This window comes from Phocoena phocoena, chromosome 13 (assembly GCF_963924675.1).
Source record: "Phocoena phocoena chromosome 13, mPhoPho1.1, whole genome shotgun sequence".
Classification (NCBI taxonomy): domain Eukaryota; kingdom Metazoa; phylum Chordata; class Mammalia; order Artiodactyla; family Phocoenidae; genus Phocoena; species Phocoena phocoena.
Window position 1 is genome coordinate 74,693,395 of NC_089231.1, and position 19,229 is coordinate 74,712,623.

Genomic DNA, 19,229 nt, shown 5'->3' on the forward strand with positions numbered 1-19,229 from the left:
GCCTAGTGACCATTTACTAATTAATACATCCATGTTTACCACTTTGCAGATCAAATTATAGAACATTTCCAGGACTTGGAAATCTTTCTCATATTTCCTTGCAGACCATACTCTCCAAATGGGAACCATTATTCTAACTTCTCTCACCTTAGATTAACTTTGCCTGATTTTGAACTTTATATCTTTGGAATCAGAGAATATAGTGCCTATTTAAACTAAGCATTCTATCCTGTTATAAATAAATAATGCTTTGTGACCTGCTTCTCCTGCTTACCACTATGTCACGAATGTCTTGCATTTATAATCTGCAAAAAGATGATGAGTTTAAATTGTTGCATTGTAAATAATATTAGAACTGCAATAAATATAGCAGTTCTCTGCTATATTTAACTATCCTATTTTTTTTTTTTTTAATTCATGAGGGAGGAGTTCAGAGAATCCATACAGGCAGTAAGTGGAGAAACTAGAACCCAGGCCTGCGTGTCAGGCACTCACTTTTCCACTGCAAAAAGCAAAGTGCTCAAATATGGGCAGTCTTGCAGATGTCTCGCACGAGGGCATTATAATAGCAACAAGAATGACTAATAAGTATTAATGGCTCATGACAAGAGAACAAATAACATTAATTATCTTAATATATAAGGCATGTTAGTAATGTGTGTACAGAATTATTCATGCAAATATGATTAGCCTGTGTCAGGAGCAGTTGCTGGGCGCAGACCTGAGCTCACAGCTCCGGTCTCCGCCGCTCCTTCCAGATGTGCATGGGTTGGGACTTCCAGGGACACGCCCCCGTGGAGCTCTGAGGAGCCAATCGGAGCGTGGAAGGCGGGGCTCTTGGAGCGACAATGGTGCTATCCAATGGGCAGAGAGCCTGGGCCGCCCCTGGCCAATGGGCGCGCTCCTCCAAGACGGTCGGAAGTGGTGAGGCGGCTCCGGGGGCCGTTGTTCAGCGCGAGGGCCGACTGAAGAGGCTCAGTGTCTTGGCTGGCTGGTCGGTTCGGCGTCCTTCTTTTCGTCCCAGGTGAGAGAAGCGGTGGCCAGCCCTTGGGGAGCCTCCTGCGGCCTCCAGTTCGGGAGGAGGCCGGCGTCCCGAGGGCGGGGTGTGTGGGCGAGGGTCTTCTGGGCCCGGGGGTCGCGGGGGTTTCTCGTAAGGAGAAAGATGCCCGCGCCGCGGCGTCTTCCCTGGCCAGTATGGGAGGCCGTACTTTCTTCTCTGAAACCGTAGCCTCGACAGCCCCTGGCGGCACCGCCCCTTCCAGGCCTTGGCCGCGGGGGCTGGGAGGCGGCCGTCGTTCCGAGCGCCGCCGTGGGCACCGCGCCCCGGGCGGGGCTGGGCCCGAGTCCCGAGCTGCCAGCCTCAGGGGTCGTGGATGGCCTCCTGCGGACTTTAGGCCGACGGGCCTGTGTTCGAGTCACCACTCGGAACAACTGTGCGACGGCTGTCTCCCTGGACTTCCTCTTTCGCGGTCTCTGAAATGGGGATGATGGCTTTCACCTCGTAGGGTTGTGGTCTGGATTAAAAGACTGTCCGTGTGAAGCGTTTAGCAATCAGTGAACACACAGTAAGTGGCAACTATTATTTGTGAAGCTGGTGCCCTCTCCACTCCCCATCTCGGACGACCCTTGGGAGGGGGCAGTTGGAAACCGCCGCCTCCTGGGTGTGGACCCTGCGGTGGTGTCTCCACCGCCTTGGGCACAGGAAATCCCGGGGGTGCTGGCTGACCCCTAAAAGGGGCGCCTTCTAAGGTTTGAAGGAAACTTATTCTACCAAAGCGCTTCCATGCATTCGCTCATTTACTCCTCCCAGTGACTCTTTAAAATATTGTCAGTTGTCTGCGTGAGGAATCTGAGGCTCAGGGAGGTTAAATCACACATCTGCTGAGTGGCAGAACCAGAATTGGCCCTCAGAGGGTCCGACTCCGAGCCCTGCGCGTCACCCCAACTCCCTTGTTGCTAGAAAACCGGGCACTTCCCTCGTCCGAGGCTCTTACCTTGCCTTAGTGGGCTGGAATAATCTAAAGCAAATACAGGTATTAAAGTTGCAAGGGCTTTGCTTCCTGTATTGACATCTTGTTGAGAAAGAAGGAAAAATTTTCAGTGGTGAAACCTGGCAGACACGATCTCAACTAAATGAAAAAAGTTAGCATCATCCGTAATAATAAGACTGTTAACATCATGTGCTTTCTGGTATAATGCACTGAGATGAGCACAACATCACTTCTATGGTATTTCTGTCCAAAATGTATTAATCATGAGAAAACATCAAATGAACCCAAACTGAAGTATATTCTACAGAATAACTAGCCAGCTCATTTAACAAGGTTATGCAAGATGAAAGACTGAAGGAATTCCCTGGTGGTCCAGTGGTTAGGGCTCAGTGCTTCCACTACAGGGGGCACAGGTTCGATCCCTGGTCAGGGAACTAAGATCCTTCATGCCTCGAGACCAAAAAACAAAAAAAAAAAAAAGAAAGACTGAAGAAATTTCCCAGATCAAAGAAGATTAAGGAGAAATAACAGCTAAATGCAATATGTGACTCTGGATTGCATCCTGAACCAGAGAAAGGGCATTAATGGCATGATTTGTGAAATTAACTAATTTTAGATTAGTTATTAGTATTGTATTAGTGTTAGTTTCCTGCACTTGGTCATTTTACTATGGTTATTTATGATGTACTGGGTGAGAGGTATGTGGGAAGTCTTTGTGCTGTTTTTGCAAGTCAAATTATCTTAAAATGAAAATTAAAAAATCAAAAGGTAAAACCCTAGTGTGTTGGGTATTAAATGAAATGCACTGGTTTTGGTGACATTTTCTGTGCACTGTTTTTTTTTGTTTTGTTTTTGTGTTTTGCATGTCATTCTTAAAGCAGAAATGAAATTGAAAGATCATACTTCTTACTTTGTTGTTTTCAGGAACAGCTAAAGATGGCTGAATTTCTGGATGGCCAGGACACTCGACTGTGTGACAACTGGTAAGGAATCTAAGAAATGTTCTTGGAATGAGGACAGTTCTTTTAAGAGTTGGTTTATTTATTGGCAGGTTAAAATTGGAGCCATATAATACATTGTGCAAATATGTGGGACTAAAGCTTTTTTAACAGTTTTGGATAAAATTGCCCGTTCTAGAAATTCAACAACATGGTTGGTTTAGGTAGCATAGAGTAATGACCAGACTGATGGGATGAAGCTAGGATTCAGCGCTCTGGTTCCTACCATTAATTAGTTAATGACTTTTGGCAAGTCACTTGACTGCTTTGAAACCTCACTTTTCTGACCTATAGGTAAGGGAATTTATTTTTTGTCTTCCTGGAAAAATATTGTACTTTTAAACTTTTTTTTGCTTTTTTTTAAAAAAAAATTATTTATTTGGCTACACTGGGTCTTAGTTGTTGCATGCAGGGTCTTTAGTTGCGGCACGTGGGATCCAGTTCCCTGACCAGGGATTGAACTCAGGCCCCCCTGCATTGGGAGTGCAGAGTCTTAGCCACTGGATCACCAGGGAAGTTCCTGCTTTTTAAAAGATGCTTAAAATATAATGAAATGTTCGGACTAGAGCAGTGTTTTTGTTTTTTTTTTTTTTTTTTGCGGTACGCGGGCCTCTCACTGTTGTGGCCTCTCCTGTTGCGGAGCACAGGCTCTGGATGCGCAGGCTCAGCAGCCATGGCTCACGGGCCCAGCTGCTCCACGGCATGTGGGATCATCCCGGACCGGGGCACAAACTCGTGTCCCCTGTATCAGCAGGCGGACTCTCAACCACTGCGCCACCAGGGAAGCCCTAGAGCAGTGTTTTTTAAAGTAAGTTGCAAGGATTTCCCTGAATGGCTACAGTGGCTGTCTTGAGGTTGATTGGGAGCAAGGTTTAGTGTGAACTTGGCTCTACATGTACAACCAGAGCAGCTCAACTGTTTTTTTTTTTTTAATATATATATAAATTTACTTATTTATTCTTGGCTGCGCTGGGTCTTCGTTGCTGCGCACTGGCTTTCTCTAGTTGTGGTGAGCGGGTGCTACTCTTTGTTGAGGTGCGTGGGCTTCTCATTGCAGTGGCTTCTCTTGTTGTAGAGCACGGACTCTAGGTGCCGCAGGCTTCAGTAGTTGTGGCACGTGGGCTTAGTAGTTGTGTCTCACGGGCTCCAGAGCGCAGGCTCAGTAATTGTGGCACATGGGCTTAGTTGCTCTGTGACATACAGGATCTTCCTGGACCAGGGCTCGAACCCGTGACCCCTACACTGGCGGGCGGATTCTTAACCACTGCGCCACCAGGGAAGCCCCAGCTCAACTGTTTTTATAAAGGATTTTGCTGAAGGAATGTTCCACTGCTTTAAAAAAAAAAAAGTCTAGTCAAAGTCTTCCAGCAGTCCAGTTTAATCATTATCATTTCATGATTCCAAAACTGTTAGTGGAAAGACTGGATGCAGACTTGAATGTCAAACTTTCTTATTTTGTTGTTTTTAACCGACAAGAGTGACAAGAAAGAGCAACTCTTTCTTACTGAAACGAAACTTGAGTTCAGCTAGTAATCAGCCGATTCCTGGTTGGGATTTCTCAAGAACCTGGTATTTCAATGATATACAAGTTCCCTTACTGAAAGCAAAAGAAAAAAGCAAAGCAGAACTATCTGTGCCATGTTTAACTTACCAAACTGTGTTAGAAGGTGAGAGATGTTGTTTTTTTTTTTAAGTCAGTCACAGACCTCATTTTTTTAAAATAAATTTATTTTTAAAATTTTATTTATTTATTTATTTTGGCTGTGTTGGTTCTTTGTTGCTGTGTGCGGGGTTTCTCTAGTTGCGGTGAGCAGGGGCTACTCTTTGTTGCAGTGCGCCGTCTTCTCATTGCGGTGGCTTCTCTTGTTGCGGAGCACGGGCTCTAGGCACACGGGCTTCAGTAGTTGCAACACACAGGCTCAGTAGTTGTGGCACATGGGCTTAGTTGTTCCGCGGCATGTGGAATCTTCCTGGACCAGGGCTCGAACCCATGTCCCCTGCATTGGCGGGCAGATTCTTAACCACTGCGCCACCAGGGAAGTCCAGAGATTTTTTTTTTTCTGTTTTGAATGCTTATTAATTATTGGTTCAGTTTCATTAATAGATATAGGCCTATTCAGATTATCTATTTCTTTTTTTAATTAAAAGTTTATTTTATCTTTTACAATTTTTAAAGTTACTTTCCATTTACAGTTAATACAAAATATTGCCTATATTCCCTGTGTTGTAAAATACATCCTTGAGCCCATCTTAGAATACTTTGTACCTCCTGCTCTCTGTCCCCTGTATTGTTCCTCCCCACCCCCCACTCATAACTGCTAGTTTCCTCAGTGTGTCTGTGAGTCTGCTGCTTTTTTGTTATATACACTAGTTGGTTATATTTTGTTAGATTCCACATATAAATGATATCATACATTTGCAACTATTTTCTCTCATTCAGTAGGTTGTCTTTTTTTGATCATTTCTTTATTTTTTTCCCATGTTCAATATTAGTTATCTATTTTATACATATTGGTGTATACATGTCAATCCCAATATCCCAATTCTTCCCCCCCACCCCCACCCCCACTTTCCCCTCTTGGTGTCCATGCATTTGTTCTCAGAGATGTTGATAAGGAAAATAGTTTGACCCAGATTGTTGAAAGGTTGAGCCAGATAAAAATTTTTCTTTTTTTACTGCCTTTTTCTTTCTGCTCAGCTTCTTGGCAGCATTAGGATATAATCAGAACAACTGCTGGTCACAATATTCTTTCCCTGCGTGGAATAAGATTTTATTTCTGTGAGGGTGTCTTGCCTTATAGGGTATTTTTTCTCCTGTGCTACTATCACTTTTGCCATTTTAAAACTATTGTAGCTCTCTGTTTAGGTTTTATGTGTACTGTTCCTGATGCAAAGTGTAATAATCAATGATACAAATATTCACAAGGAAACATTGTGATTTTATAAGAAAACAGACAAATTGGCTTTAACATCAGTTAAGATATTCTTATTTTATCGGTCCACTCCAATTTGAAGGAATCTCAAACCTAGGACAGTAAATAAATAACTATGCTAAGGGAGTTTAAAAAAAAAGTGTGGGGGGGTAAGTTAATGGAAAGCTAATGAAAACAAGGTTATTCAAAGCCAAAGCAATTTATTTAAAGAAAAACAGATTAGCATGGAAAGCTGACTAAGCCAGCACAAACCTCCCGTTTGAGTAGTCCTGTTTAAATTCCAGGTTTTAAAATGTTGTCTCTAGAGTCATATTCCTGTTGTTCCTTAAGAAAAGTTAAGGTACTCATCAAAATATGAGCTGCGATTAAACCTGCTGGGCCAGTAAAAAGAATAGTTTGTTGTGATTGAAGATGTTTTTTGCATGTTATCTCCTTTATTACTGTATTGTCCGATTGATGGGAGAGTTTGCCGGTGAGTTTGCGTCTAGGGAACAGAAACTTCAGTGTTAGAAGGCTTTGACTTTTTATTTTTGCGTGGCTCGATGTGTTTAGCATTTGGAAGGCTACTGGGGATTTTTCTGAAAGCCTTGGCTTGCCTTTCATTCATTTCTATCTAAAATGAAATTTCATCTCTAACTTGGCTAGTCCTTCCTTGGGGCTTTTAGCAGTTTTATCTAGAATGGAATTGTGTTCTCATTTATCTCACTTAGAATGTCTTGATTTTATCTGTAAGTAGGTAGCAAGTATATTGGTATTTTGTCTGGTTAGTACATTTGGCGGAACTACCTTGGCAGTTAAATTTAAAAAGAAAGCAAAACCATCAGGCAACTGTTTCATGTAATTGTTGCAAATAGCTTTTATCTTTTTCTTTCAAGGTTTCCCAAGAGGTGAAAATGTGTAATAGTAAATGCTCTGTGACCTTACCTAACAGCTGCTTTTGATTCTTGCTTCTTTATGTTATGGTCCTTAATATATTTTAATTCTAAAATTTTAGTGGCATTATGTATGTAGAATGCTCTATGTCAAAATAGCCCTGTAAAATAAAAACTGTAGACATTTATTTTCTTGACTTTAAAAGAAAATTATTGTCAAAATTATGAAAAAAGAATGTAGAATCTCAGCACTGTAAGCAGTAGTTACTGGCTTTAATTTTTTGTGGCATTTGTGCACATAGGATTTGCAATCAGGATACAGCTTTGCTTCCTGCATTTTGTTGGTGTACCATATTTAACTAGCTGTTCCCTTAGAGTTGAGATATTTTTAATGGTTTTCAGTTTTTTACCATTTTATGACACTAGTGATAATCTTCATAATTCTAAGAGTGGAATTACTGGGTTTTTAACATATAATTACAGGGTCTTTAAATACTCTTTAAGCATATAATTTTATGGTCCTAGAGATGCATTTGTAGACAGTTTATTTTAAAAATTTTTTAGTTATTATTTTTAAGTTAATTGATGAATTTATTTATTTTCAGCTGCGTTGGGACTTTGATGCTGCGTGCGGGCTTTCTCTAGTTGCCGGGAGTGGGGGCTACTCTTCGTTGCAGTGCCTGGGTGGCTTCAGTAGTTGTGGCTCATGGGCTTAGTTGCTTCACGGCATGTGGGATCTTCCCGGACCAGGGCTCGAACCCATGTCCCCTGCAATGGCAGGAGGATTCTTAACCACTGCGCCACCAGGGAAGTCCTGTAGACTGTTGAAAAGTAGTGGTTTTATACTACCACTAGCAATATTTTAGAGTACTAGTTTCATAACATCTTTAATAGTGGGACTAATTTTAATATTTATTAGTTTAATAGAGTTAGATGATAACTTCCACTATATATTTTAATATTCCACTGTTTTGAAAAACTTAGGCTGGGTTAATTTAAAACCAGTGGTTTCCTTAGAAAGCTGGGAATTTTGGAGAAATAGGGGAAGTTAAATGTATTGAAACATTGGTAATTTCCCTCTTTATCCATTGGAGTTTTCTTCCCATTTCTCACACTTAATTGTTATTCTGTATCACCTTGCAGTTTTGGTATGAGAGCTGCCTTGATAGTTCTACCTTTGGATAAAAATGAATTTGCATTTTTTGGTGTCTTGGTCTTTGAGATTGGAGTATGACTATTGCTGGAGGCACATCATTCATCCTACTTTGAAATGTTTCTTAGACTATGAAGATAAAAACTACAAAAGAAATAAGCTATCTACAACTTAACGTGGGAGAAGGTTTCTATAGTATTCAGCTTCAGAGGCAAAATGGGTTATTAAAGATTTGTTGTGTAACTATCTGTATTTATCCTGTTCAGTATTTTATTTTCTGAAAATTTATTCTAGGTGACATACTTACAGGCACATTCTTTTAATGCATCCTTTAGTTAGACTGTGAAGTTGGAGCTTTCTAATGGTCATAACCAAATGAGTGAAAGGAAGGCCTTTGAGTTTTACCTGCCTCTAGTTTGAGTGTATATGTACTCTGGGAGAGGGGTTCAGGATTTCATTTCTGTACATTTCTGTAGTACATTTCTGCAGTACATTTCTGTACATTTCTGCAGTGAATGTAGTACATTTCTGTACATTTCTGTACAATGTAGTACATTTCTGTACATTTCTGCAGTGAATGTAGTATATTACTGTACATTTCTGCAGTGAATGTAGTACATTTCTGTACAATGTAGTACATTTCTGTACATTTCTGCAGTGAAGTTTATACCAACCCAGCCACAGAGCTTGGTCCCAATTAGCGTCTAGCCTGCTTTGAAAGACACGTTGGACGTAAAGGAGGCAAGTTCCCCTTCCCCCACTGACGATCCCAAAGCTGGCATCTGCTCCTTTTGGTTTGATTTTTAGTGGAATAAAATCTACTGAGATTAAAGCTACCTGAGACTGAGAGTGAAAATAAATGGTAGGCTGTTTTTTAAATAATCCTGGAGTGGATCATTGTGCTTTGGAGCATGGATGGTTTTGGAAAAGCCTAGCTCAGCTAGCTCTTCCTGGCATCTGACTTCATGCTGTTAGTTGTGATAAGCTCTGACATCTAGAAAGTGAGGCTGAGCTTTTAGAGATAGTGCATAGCACTGATAACTCAGAGTGTAGCACAGAAGACTCAAAACCTTCAGGAGTTAATTCTTGAAAAGCAGGGATAGTAACAGTCGTAAGAGCTTATACACTAGATACTCACTAAAGAGAAATAATGGAGACTAAAGATTGGACAGGACAGATTTCCGTGTGATACCTCTGGGCATAGATGTCAGTAATTCTTGCCTTTTTCTCTGATCTATTTCTATAGCAAAAAAGAAATTCCTGTGTTTAACTTTACCATCCATGAGATCCACTGTCAAAGGAACATTGGTATGTGTCCTATCTGCAAGGAACCATTTCCCAAATCTGACATGGAGACTCACATGGCTACAGAACACTGTCAGGTGAACCACCAAGTACTTAGATGTTAATAAATGGATTATACTTGCTATTGTGTAATAGCAAGTGAGCATGTTGTCACAAATAACTACTGATTCTTGCTTCTTACCCTAGGTGACCTGCAAATGTAACAAGAAGTTGGAGAAGAGGCAGTTAAAGAAGCATGAGGTTAGTTGCCCTGCACTATGAAGGCAGTGAATTACCATGGGGCCGATTCTATTGAGATTACAGAGCCACATGCAGAGCAGAAAGCCAGTGTTGTGGAGTCTTTGTTCTCCACCAGCTCCATGCACACTGCCTCTCAAAGCCTATTTGAGACTTTGTTTGCTGCCAGATTTGACTGCATGGCTGCTGTGCTTTATGCTCAAGCCTCAGAGCCTTTTTCCCTTTGGAACCGAGTCATTTCTCCTGGGGTTTATTGGCAGGCTCACTTGAGTGCTAAACCAAGCTTGGGATTGCCAGTGTGGTACGACCTCTAGCATACAGCCTGCCTTACATCTTATAATTTCATTTTGACTTCTTGATCACTTGGATGACATGCTGTTTACACCCAAAGAAATTCTCAGAGAGCATTTAATGAGAGAATATAATTTGGTGCCTAGTTGAGATAAAATTGGCTGTAGTTGAATGAGTATGTGTGTGTGTGTATATATCTATACATGTATATACATATATATATGTATTTCTTTTTTTTTTGAATGAGCCTATTCACCAGTTAAAAATCCCAACAACTATTTAGTTGGTGGTCATGCAAGAGTGTGTGTACGTATGTAAAAATTCATCAAGGTATGCACTTATGATTTGTGCATTTCATTCTATGTATCTAAAAATACTATTAACTTATTAATTTATAATTTTAAAAGGTGACTTATATTCAATGTAGAAACTTGGAAAATATAAAAAGAAAGAAAGAACTACTCATGACCCCACAGCTCAGAGATAAACATCTCATAAATAATTTAGCACTTTTACTGTCATTATTTTATCTAAGCATTTGACTTACGTTTTACTAGGCCTCACCAGCAAAAGGGAGGTTATGATTGAGGTCATATTAACAATCATAATAAGTATTTCTTTGGCTCTTAACATCTACTTGCTGCATAAAACAACTCCAATCAATTGTCCCCCTCTTCTCCTTTTTCTCCCAACTATTTCTGGGAGTCATATGGTGATAACACCAATCATTATGAAGGTACAGGTACAAAGTATTTCCTAACATTCCTGCAAGTCAGGCTATGACAGTTGTAGACCACAGATTAAAGAGTTAAAAAAAAATTCTCCTTTAAAAAAAAATGTTGACACTTTATTTGCTGTTCTTGTGAGTTACTAGCAATTTTTAGGGTTGTTAACAAAGTACTTTTATATCATGTGGTGTGTGCCAGCAATTATTTTCTCTTTTGCTTTTGAGTAACTTAAATCAATGGCATTTATCTGATAAAACTTTTCTTTAAAAAAACATCTTTCTGAATTGATATTATAGCTACATGGTATATAATTTTAAAGCCACAAAAGCATATATATAAAAATTATCTCTCTTCCACTCCTATTCCTAAGCACTCTGTGTCAGTTCCTTATGTTTTCTGTAAGAGATATTCCATGCATATACAAACAATGGGAAAAATGTTTGAAGTATCATTTAGAATAAAACTTGGGTTTAATTTGTATGAAAAGAAATTTTGCTCTTTGACACAGTGGTTATAAAGTGTCTAAACTTTTAGAAGTGATGTTATATGAAAGTTCTGAGTTTAAGTTCCCAGGTTTTGGAATGTCCATATCATAGTAACATATTCTTTCTTATCTTTTTAAAGGAATATTAATTATTTAGTGCTTTAGTGGCAATTTCAAATTAAGTATAAAAGTTTTGTCCTTCATCTGCTGAATACATTCACATTCTTGGGGTCATCTTCATTGGTGATTCTTGACTTATTTGGTCAATTTAAAGCCAGTGCTGGGCTTCCCTGGTGGCGCAGTGGTTAAGAATTCGCCTGTCAATGCAGGGGACATGGGTTCGGGCCCTGTTCCGGGAAGATCCCACATGCTGTGGAGCAACTAAGCCTGTGTGCCACAGCTACTGAGCCTGCGCTCTAGAGCCCGTGAGCCACAACTACTGAGCCCATGTGCTGTAACTACTGAAGCCTGAGTGCCTAGAGCCCGTGCTCCGCAACAAGGGAAGCCACCACAATGAGAGGCCTGCGCACCGCAACAGGGAGTGGCTCCCGGTCGCCGCAGCTAGAGAAAGCCCACACACAGCAACAAAAACCCAACGCAGCCAAAAATAAAATAAATAAAATAAATAAATTAAAAAAAAAAGCCAGTGCTATATACGAATGTGCAGATTTGAAAAATCAATGTCTTTCTAAAGGACAATCCCTTTTCCTCATTGCCAGGTACTTAAATTGGAGTAGTAAGGGGAAATTGGTCTGGGGGAGCTTTGACAAGCAGATATGAATTGCTGTGCTTTTGCTCTTTGCTCCTGGGCTTCTCTGGCGGATTTTGGGTTACTTTGTAATGTGTGCACAAAACGATGGTAGGGTGGCTGAGTGAGTAGATTCCTTATAAGACTTTCTTTTCCTTTGTAGAACTTGGTGGCAGGACAAAGAGGGAAGGGGTGACTCTTAAATACATAGAAAACCATGGCAGGCAAAGCTAGGGTTGGAAGAGAATATTTTTGTAAATACTTTTTACTTTCCTTGCCCTGTACTTTATAAAACATGGCCTCTCTTAGATTCACATATTATCTGCCTCATTATTCTGTTTTGCAGGAGACTGAGTGTCCTCTACGACTTGCCCTTTGCCAGCACTGTGATTTGGAACTTTCTGTTCTCAAACTGAAAGACCATGAAGATTACTGTGGTGCCCGGACAGAGTTATGTGGCAACTGTGGGCGCAATGTCCTGGTGAAAGATCTGAAGACTCACCCTGAAGTTTGTGGGAGAGATGTGGAGGAAAAGAGAGATGAGGTTGCCATGCCGCCTAATGCATATGATGATTCTTGGGGTCAAGATGGTATCTGGATTGCATCCCAACTCAGACAAATTGAGGCTCTGGACCCACCCATGAGGCTCCCTCGAAGGCCCCTGAGAGCCTTTGAATCAGAACTTTTCCAAAGTAGAACCACCAACCAAAGGAGCATGACAGCCCAGTTTCCAATTCAGAATAATCTATGTGAGTTGTGTTTGGGATTAGAAAACTGGAATGGTATGAGATCTTAGGGCTGGTGGGAACAGGGCTTTGGAGCCAAATAGATCTTAATTATAGAAACCTGATTGTAGCTGGGTAACATAAGGAAGAATACTTAACTTTCCTATAGATTGGAATAACAGAACCTCTTTGCTATTGGATTTTGTTGGATGACAGTTAGGGTTGATGGATGACAATGCTGTTAATAGCTGACACTTACTGAGTATACCCTATGTGCTTAAAGGCATTTACAAAGTGCTTTAGATGTATTAACTCATTTAGTTCTCACAACAGTTTTATGAGGGTGGGTCAGTGGTAGAGCTGGGATTTGAATTCAGGCAATCTGACCCCATGCTTTAAGCCATCCTGCTATAATGCAGAAAATACATATAAAATGCCTAGCACAGTGCCTATCTCTTAGTTATAGCTCATTAATACTGTTTATTAATAAAAGTTAGAATAATAATGGAAGCTTTTATCATGGCAGACTTAACATTTGGAATCCCATGAGCACTGAAGGGCTGGGCCTCTTTTGTTCCTGCACAGATTCCTATAAACCTTGAATATTTGCTAGGCGTGGACTTGAACTAAGGGATGGCACCATCTTTAACGTTTCTTGAATACTGGCTTTTTTTTCCTTCCCCAGTGGAAGAACAAGAAAGGCAGGAAAGGAATAGAAGCCGACAGACCCTCAAAGAGGGTGGTGAAGACAGTGCAAACTTGGATTTCATGTTGGCCCTAAGTCTGCAAAATGAAGGCCAGGCCCCCAACTTGGCAGAGCAGGACTTCTGGAGGGTCATATGTGAGGCAGACCAGTCCCATGAAGGTCCCGGTGCTCTGAATGACATAAGGGGTATGTTTGTTTACACTAGCCTCTGTCTCTACAGTTTTTTAAAGTTTTACAGTAAACAATTGATATAAAATTGAAAGTTTTTCATGAGATAGAATTTTTTTAAATTTTGTTCATTTGCTTTTCCCAACTTTATTTATTTATTCATTCATTCATTTACTTATTTATTCATTCATTCTTGCATGCATGCATGCATGCTGCCCAGTTGTGTCTTAGTTGTGGCATGTGGGATCTAGTTCCCTGACCAGGGATCAAACCCAGGCCCCTGCATTGGGAGCGCAGAGTCTTAACCACTGGACCACCAGGGAAGTCCCTGTCATATCTTTAAACATGTTAAAAATACTTGTTTTTCTGTTGTGTCTGAAAATATACCTAAAGTCTATTTTTTGCTATTTGCTGTTTCTACTGACTCTCAACGGTGGCTTGCTGCTTCCCTCTGTGTGCTTGCGTGCGTGTGTGTGTGTGTTTTAACATTAAGTTTTCTGGTGTGTTCCTCTGAGGGTATTTATATATGCTTCTAGCAGGCTCCTGGGGATACTACTGACTGGAATAATTTTAAATTGAAGTTTTGGCCTGGGCTTCTTAAAACCATAAATGTGAATTTATGTAAAAACATAAATGTAGATTCTCTACTCAAACCCACATAAAGGCCAAACTCTGGTTACTGTTCCTTAGTAAAGATTTTTCTCTCTTCTATGTAGAGCCAAAGCTTAGTTAGGCAAGTTTCCTTACCTCCTCGCATCATTCACCCTCCCTTGTTCAACAGTCTGACTGAGGCTGTTGGGTTTTGGGATGTCTGGGATTAAAATTACTCTTATTTATTGGGGTTGGCCAAAACATTCTTTTGGGTTTTTGTAACATCTTACAGAAAAACCTGAACGACCTTTTTGGCCAACCCAGTATTTTCTCATTTAAGTTACTTTTATTCAGCATCTTTTGGTTATATTTTGTGCTGGGAGGGTTTTTCTTCTCAGGATATTTGTCTTCCAGTAATATCCAAGCCTCAGTTTCTTCATCTATAAAATGAGGGTCATGTGGATCTACTTCATAACATTTTTCCTGAGGATTGAAATAATGCACAGAAGGTTTTTAGATTACTGACTAGGGTTATGACACATTTAAATTTCTTTCTTAATTGGAGTAGTGGGTAAACTACTACTTTACTGCTTCTCAGGAAATGGTGACAAGTAAATCTCTTTCTGTAGTGCAGGTTTTTTGCTTAGGGTTTGTCTCTTAAATAGTTTCCCTTCAAGGATTTTCAGCCCCACAAATTGCTATGTCCAAGAAATTGCAAAGGAAATCAGACTTTCCTATCAAACCCCCTAGGGGGGATAAAAGGTAGAATCAGGTTTGTTTTTGTTCGAGTCTGACTGTGTGGCCTGATACCTAGGTGCAGCTGATGAGACCATGTTGCCTTGTGAATTTTGTGAGGAGCTCTACCCAGAGGAACTGCTGATTGACCATCAGGTGTGTTGTGAATTACCTGAGGGCTTTAAGCTTTAGGGAGGAATGTGTGCAGGCCCTATTGGTGTTGCAGGCCACACGAGATCTTGAGCAAACTATTTTAATACAACTCCTGTGATAGGAGTAGCAACTGTGTTTTTAACCCTGGGGTGACTGACATGTGGGCATGAGAACTCAGCCTCATTCCCTCTTGGGCAAAGTAACATTTACACCAGCAGGCCCAGTTGCTGACTCCGTTCTGTGGTGATAGTGTACATCTCTACTGACCATCTTGTAATCTGGTCTCATCTCATGGTACATTTGATTTATTGGAGCCATACTGAAGTCCTTGCGGTTCCCGGGAGGGTCAGGGATCTGTTTTGCACTTTACTTTTCTGCCAGCTACCCTGCTTCCTTAACACACCCCTCACTCATAGACTCAGTTCAGACATGACTTTCAGGAAACCAGCCTGTGGAACGCTCTGAAGGCTAGGCCAGAGGTCCCACCTGCATGCTCCCCGCAAGTCCTGTGCCCACAGCTCTCTTAGCCTGTTACGCTCACCCTGTGGTGTTGTCTTGCTGATCCCCTGTTGGTCTGCACCACTCGGCTGAGTTCCTTGAGAACAGGTTCTGGGTTTTCTTAGTTTCTGGAATCTCTTAATGCCTGGTATATGAAAGGTGTCAGGTATTTTGAATGATTGAAGGTTCTTGTGCTATTTAGGAATGATTAGAGAGTAGCCTTTGTGTTTGAAGAGTGGCTCCACTGATGGAGAGAGCTACTTTTCCCCTCAACACTTACTCTCTGATTTGGTTTGGCCTAGTCTGGCACTTCCATAGCTGTTAAGTAGTCCCTGTGCTCTGGGTGGAACATGCACTCCCCCCGTAAGTGGAACAATACAGCATCTGAATACATCTAGTATTTGGTTTGGGAGTAGCATGAGAAAATCCATTAATAGGGATAACAAAGAATATTTGGGCCTCTCTTACTGTATGACTGTGGGAAAAATCTTGAATCTTTTCAAATTAATTTAAAAAGAATAATCACATTAACACAGTAAAAAAAAATTAAAACAGTACAGAAATGTTTAAAATGAAAGCAAAGTGAGTGTTCCATCTGTGTTCCTCTGACCCTTCTTAGTCCCTCTCCCCAATATTAAACATTATTAAGATTTTGTGACTTCTGGAAAATATTTTCAGAATTTAGTTTGTTCCTTAACCTCTGCTTTTTTTTTTTTTTAACCTATGTTTTTTGAGACAGACGAGTTGTAACCCTTCATGTGCCTTACCTCCGATCAGTGTGGGCAATGCTTCTCCCAAAGGGGTGGAGGACCCTGATGTCATCTTCCAGAAGTTGATGCAGCAGGCTGCAAGTAACCAGTTAGACTCTTTGATGGGCCCGAGCAGTTCACCTCCTGTGGAGGACAGCATCATCATCCCCTGTGAATTCTGTGGGGTCCAGCTGGAAGAGGAGGTGCTGTTCCATCACCAGGTAAGAACACTTGGAGGACCTGTCCACTTCTTCCATCCTGTTGATCCTCTGAGTGAACCTGAGGCTTTTAGAGCCAAGAATGCCTCTTTGGCCTTTAAGTTGTGTGCACACCTGATCTGGATACTGGCCATGTCCTGTTTTGTGAGCTGTCTGAGGTATAAAGTACCTCAGGCCTTTGGACTTTCTCTGCCTTCTGGCAGTGGAAACCATCCCGTCACTAGCTGTGGCCCAAGGAGCCAGGACTCCATTTAAGCAGGCATGGAGGACTTGCCAGAGGGTTTAGAAAAGCATTTCCCTGAGGTCATCAACAATTTCTACTTTTGACCAGGTGGGTTCTTCCCTGTTGGGGTGGCACTTGCGTCTTGCATTCCAGGAGACTGGGATCTAATTCTAGCTTTGCCATATGGTTGGTCTAAGATAGGTCCCATTCCCTCACTGGGGACATCTGTAAATGAAGGAGTTAAACTAGATAATCTGAAGTCCTTTTTCAGCTTTTGCAGTCTAGGATGCCAGCATCTTAATGGAAGATACGTTTTCTGCCCTATCTTGTTTGTCGTGGGAGCTAACACTGAAGGTATTTCAGGGGCATTTCTGTAATCAATGCCCTATAGCTAGCTGTTGATAGAACACCACACATTGCATTTCTGTAATAAAGACTTTTGCCTTTGGATCAAGCAGTAGATAAGTCACTGCTTGTTGTCTCCTCGGGAGACTACAAAATAAGCAGTGGTGCAAATACTCTGTGGTCAAAATGTAGACACGCTTTTCTGGGCTCCTAGGACCAGCCCTTCTTTCATCCCTGAACAAATCAGAGAGTGCTTCTGCCAGTGCTAGTTGGAATGATTGCTGTGTTCCAGGTGTGCTTCCTCTTAGTCCCAGGCCCTTCCTCTCAGTGGTTGTCAAAGTCATCCTGTCCCATCGACACCCCCCCCCCACCCCCGCCAGCCTCCCCATAAGGTGTGTTCACCCAACCTGCTGTTCCTTCCTTTCCTCCCGCTGCTCCCTCTCTGAAGAATGACTCAGTCCAGAGGTACTAATTCTGGTTTTTCTTGTTAGGACCAGTGTGACCAACGCCCAGCTACAGCAAACAACCACATGTCGGAGGGGATTCCTAGTCAGGATCTCCAGCCTCGACAGACTTCACCAGAGCTACCCAAGAGGCGTGTCAGACACCAGGGTATTAGCCAGGGAAGAGCCAAGGCTGCAGGTCTGCTGCTGCCTTGGGCCTGCTTCCCACTTCTCATCTGCTACTCTAAAATGGGTTTTACCTTCATCCCAAATTAGCAAGCACAGTACGAGCTCACTGGGGACTCCCTTGGGGCTAGCTGTGGTCCTGTGTTAGACTCAGGTGTCTCGGGTCTGTAGCTTTATAGGGTAATGGCTTTGGGGACAGCCATGAGCTATGCATATCAGTCAGTGCTTATTCAGCCGCTGGTCCCTGTCAGTACACTTAGTGGATGATTGGAAGATACTTTTCAGCCTTACTGTGGCTGCCCTGGGCCCCTGCTTCTAGTTGAAATATGCTCAACTAGAGTAGGATAATCAAACTTATTATCAGTATTCTTATTATGTAATAGTCTCACAACTAGGCAAGTAAAATTGCTTTTGAAACCCAGTTGCCATTAGAAGCCCAAAGCCAATTAGAAATGATTCTTCAAAGTTTGCTTGTGCACCATTGTTGACTAGTTAGTGAGGACTTAGGCGGTAAGTGTACAGTGTGGATTAATGTTTCCAACCCTGTCCTGGAGACATGGGTTTCAGCATCCTTTAGGGGCGAGGCAGTCATCTTCTACCTAGCATCTTTTGTTCCTGCTCCGAATCCAGCACTAACAGCAAGAGCAGCCTTTTCCCTAAAGCTGGTGCTCTTTTCTCTTCTCAGGAGACCTGTCTTCTGGTTACATGGATGACATCAAGCAGGAAATGGCCAAAGGGCCTACCTATCCTCTCCCTGCCAGCAGACCCACTAACAATATGACGGCTACTTCTAACCGCCTGACAACATCCACATCAGGCCTCAGACCTGGGTGCCAGCCCAGCCCTCCTCGCACTCTGAAGCTCAACAACTTAGACAGCCAGGGCATCCAGGGGCACAATCGAAACAGCCATAATGGGGCCCTGGCTCCTGGGCATGTTCCAGTGGTTCACTCCGCTCGAAGTCTCTACCCAGAAAACCTTGTGCCCTCTTTCCCCCGTGGGCCTTCAGGGAGATACGGAGCAAGGTGAGAATCAGTGGCCTGGGAGTGGAGCTTGTGGGTGGCTCAGGAGAACGTGGAAGTGTGGACTTCGCTTGTATTGTGGCCTGATTCAAAATGTTCCTTTGCTCTGTGTGTTTTTTTTTTTTTTTTGCAGTACGCGGGCCTCTCACTGCTGTGGCCTCTCCCGTTGCGGAGCACAGGCTCCAGACGCGCAGGCCACGGCTCACAGGCCCAGCCACTCCGCAGCATGTGGGATCTTCCCGGACCGGGGCACGAACCCGTGTCCCCCGCATCGGCAGGCGGACTCTCAACCACTGCGCCACCAGGGAAGCCCCTGTGTGGTTTTTTATTCATTAGTTTTATCTGCTACTGGAGAGCTGCTTTTGTCTGGTTCCAGCTATTCTGTTCTGAGTTTTCTGACTTTTGCTCGGGGCATCTCGGGAACTAGTTTCCAATCCTTCTCTTTCAGTGGCAGGAGTGAAGGTGGCAGGAACCCCCGGGTCACCCCCACGACCGCCAGCTACCGCAGCAGAACTGCAAAGGTGAGCGGGATCCAGCCCAGAATGCTCATTGAGGACTCAGAAGTGGGTGGGCTGGTATGGTTCTTGAAGTCAGAAGCAGCTGGGCAACAGGCCGGTTGTGGCTGAGGACTGTTCTTGTGCTTTTGATGAGGAGGTTTCCATAGAAGCCTGACATTTCTGGCGCTCTTCAGGAGGAGTGCTGCTTTCTTACTTTCTACGTAAACTTC

General features: G+C 42.4%; 1 protein-coding gene across 2 annotated transcripts in view; it reads left to right on the top strand.

The window, feature by feature from the left end:
* Positions 1-902: 902 nt before the first annotated feature.
* TRAFD1 (TRAF-type zinc finger domain containing 1) overlaps positions 903-19,229 on the top strand; it is a 29,569-nt gene continuing 11,242 nt past the window's right edge. Inside the window, exons 1-11 of one of the 2 annotated variants that reach the window (XM_065889798.1) lie at positions 903-1,024; positions 2,916-2,974; positions 9,194-9,329; positions 9,439-9,492; positions 12,087-12,489; positions 13,151-13,357; positions 14,745-14,821; positions 16,056-16,286; positions 17,343-17,463; positions 18,166-18,505; positions 18,951-19,023. In XM_065889798.1, coding sequence (XP_065745870.1) covers positions 2,928-2,974; positions 9,194-9,329; positions 9,439-9,492; positions 12,087-12,489; positions 13,151-13,357; positions 14,745-14,821; positions 16,056-16,286; positions 17,343-17,463; positions 18,166-18,505; positions 18,951-19,023 — 1,689 coding nt within the window. In that variant the 5' untranslated portion in view covers positions 903-1,024; positions 2,916-2,927. The remainder of the gene's footprint in view (positions 1,025-2,915; positions 2,975-9,193; positions 9,330-9,438; positions 9,493-12,086; positions 12,490-13,150; positions 13,358-14,744; positions 14,822-16,055; positions 16,287-17,342; positions 17,464-18,165; positions 18,506-18,950; positions 19,024-19,229) is intronic. The other variant, XM_065889799.1, reaches the window with a different exon arrangement.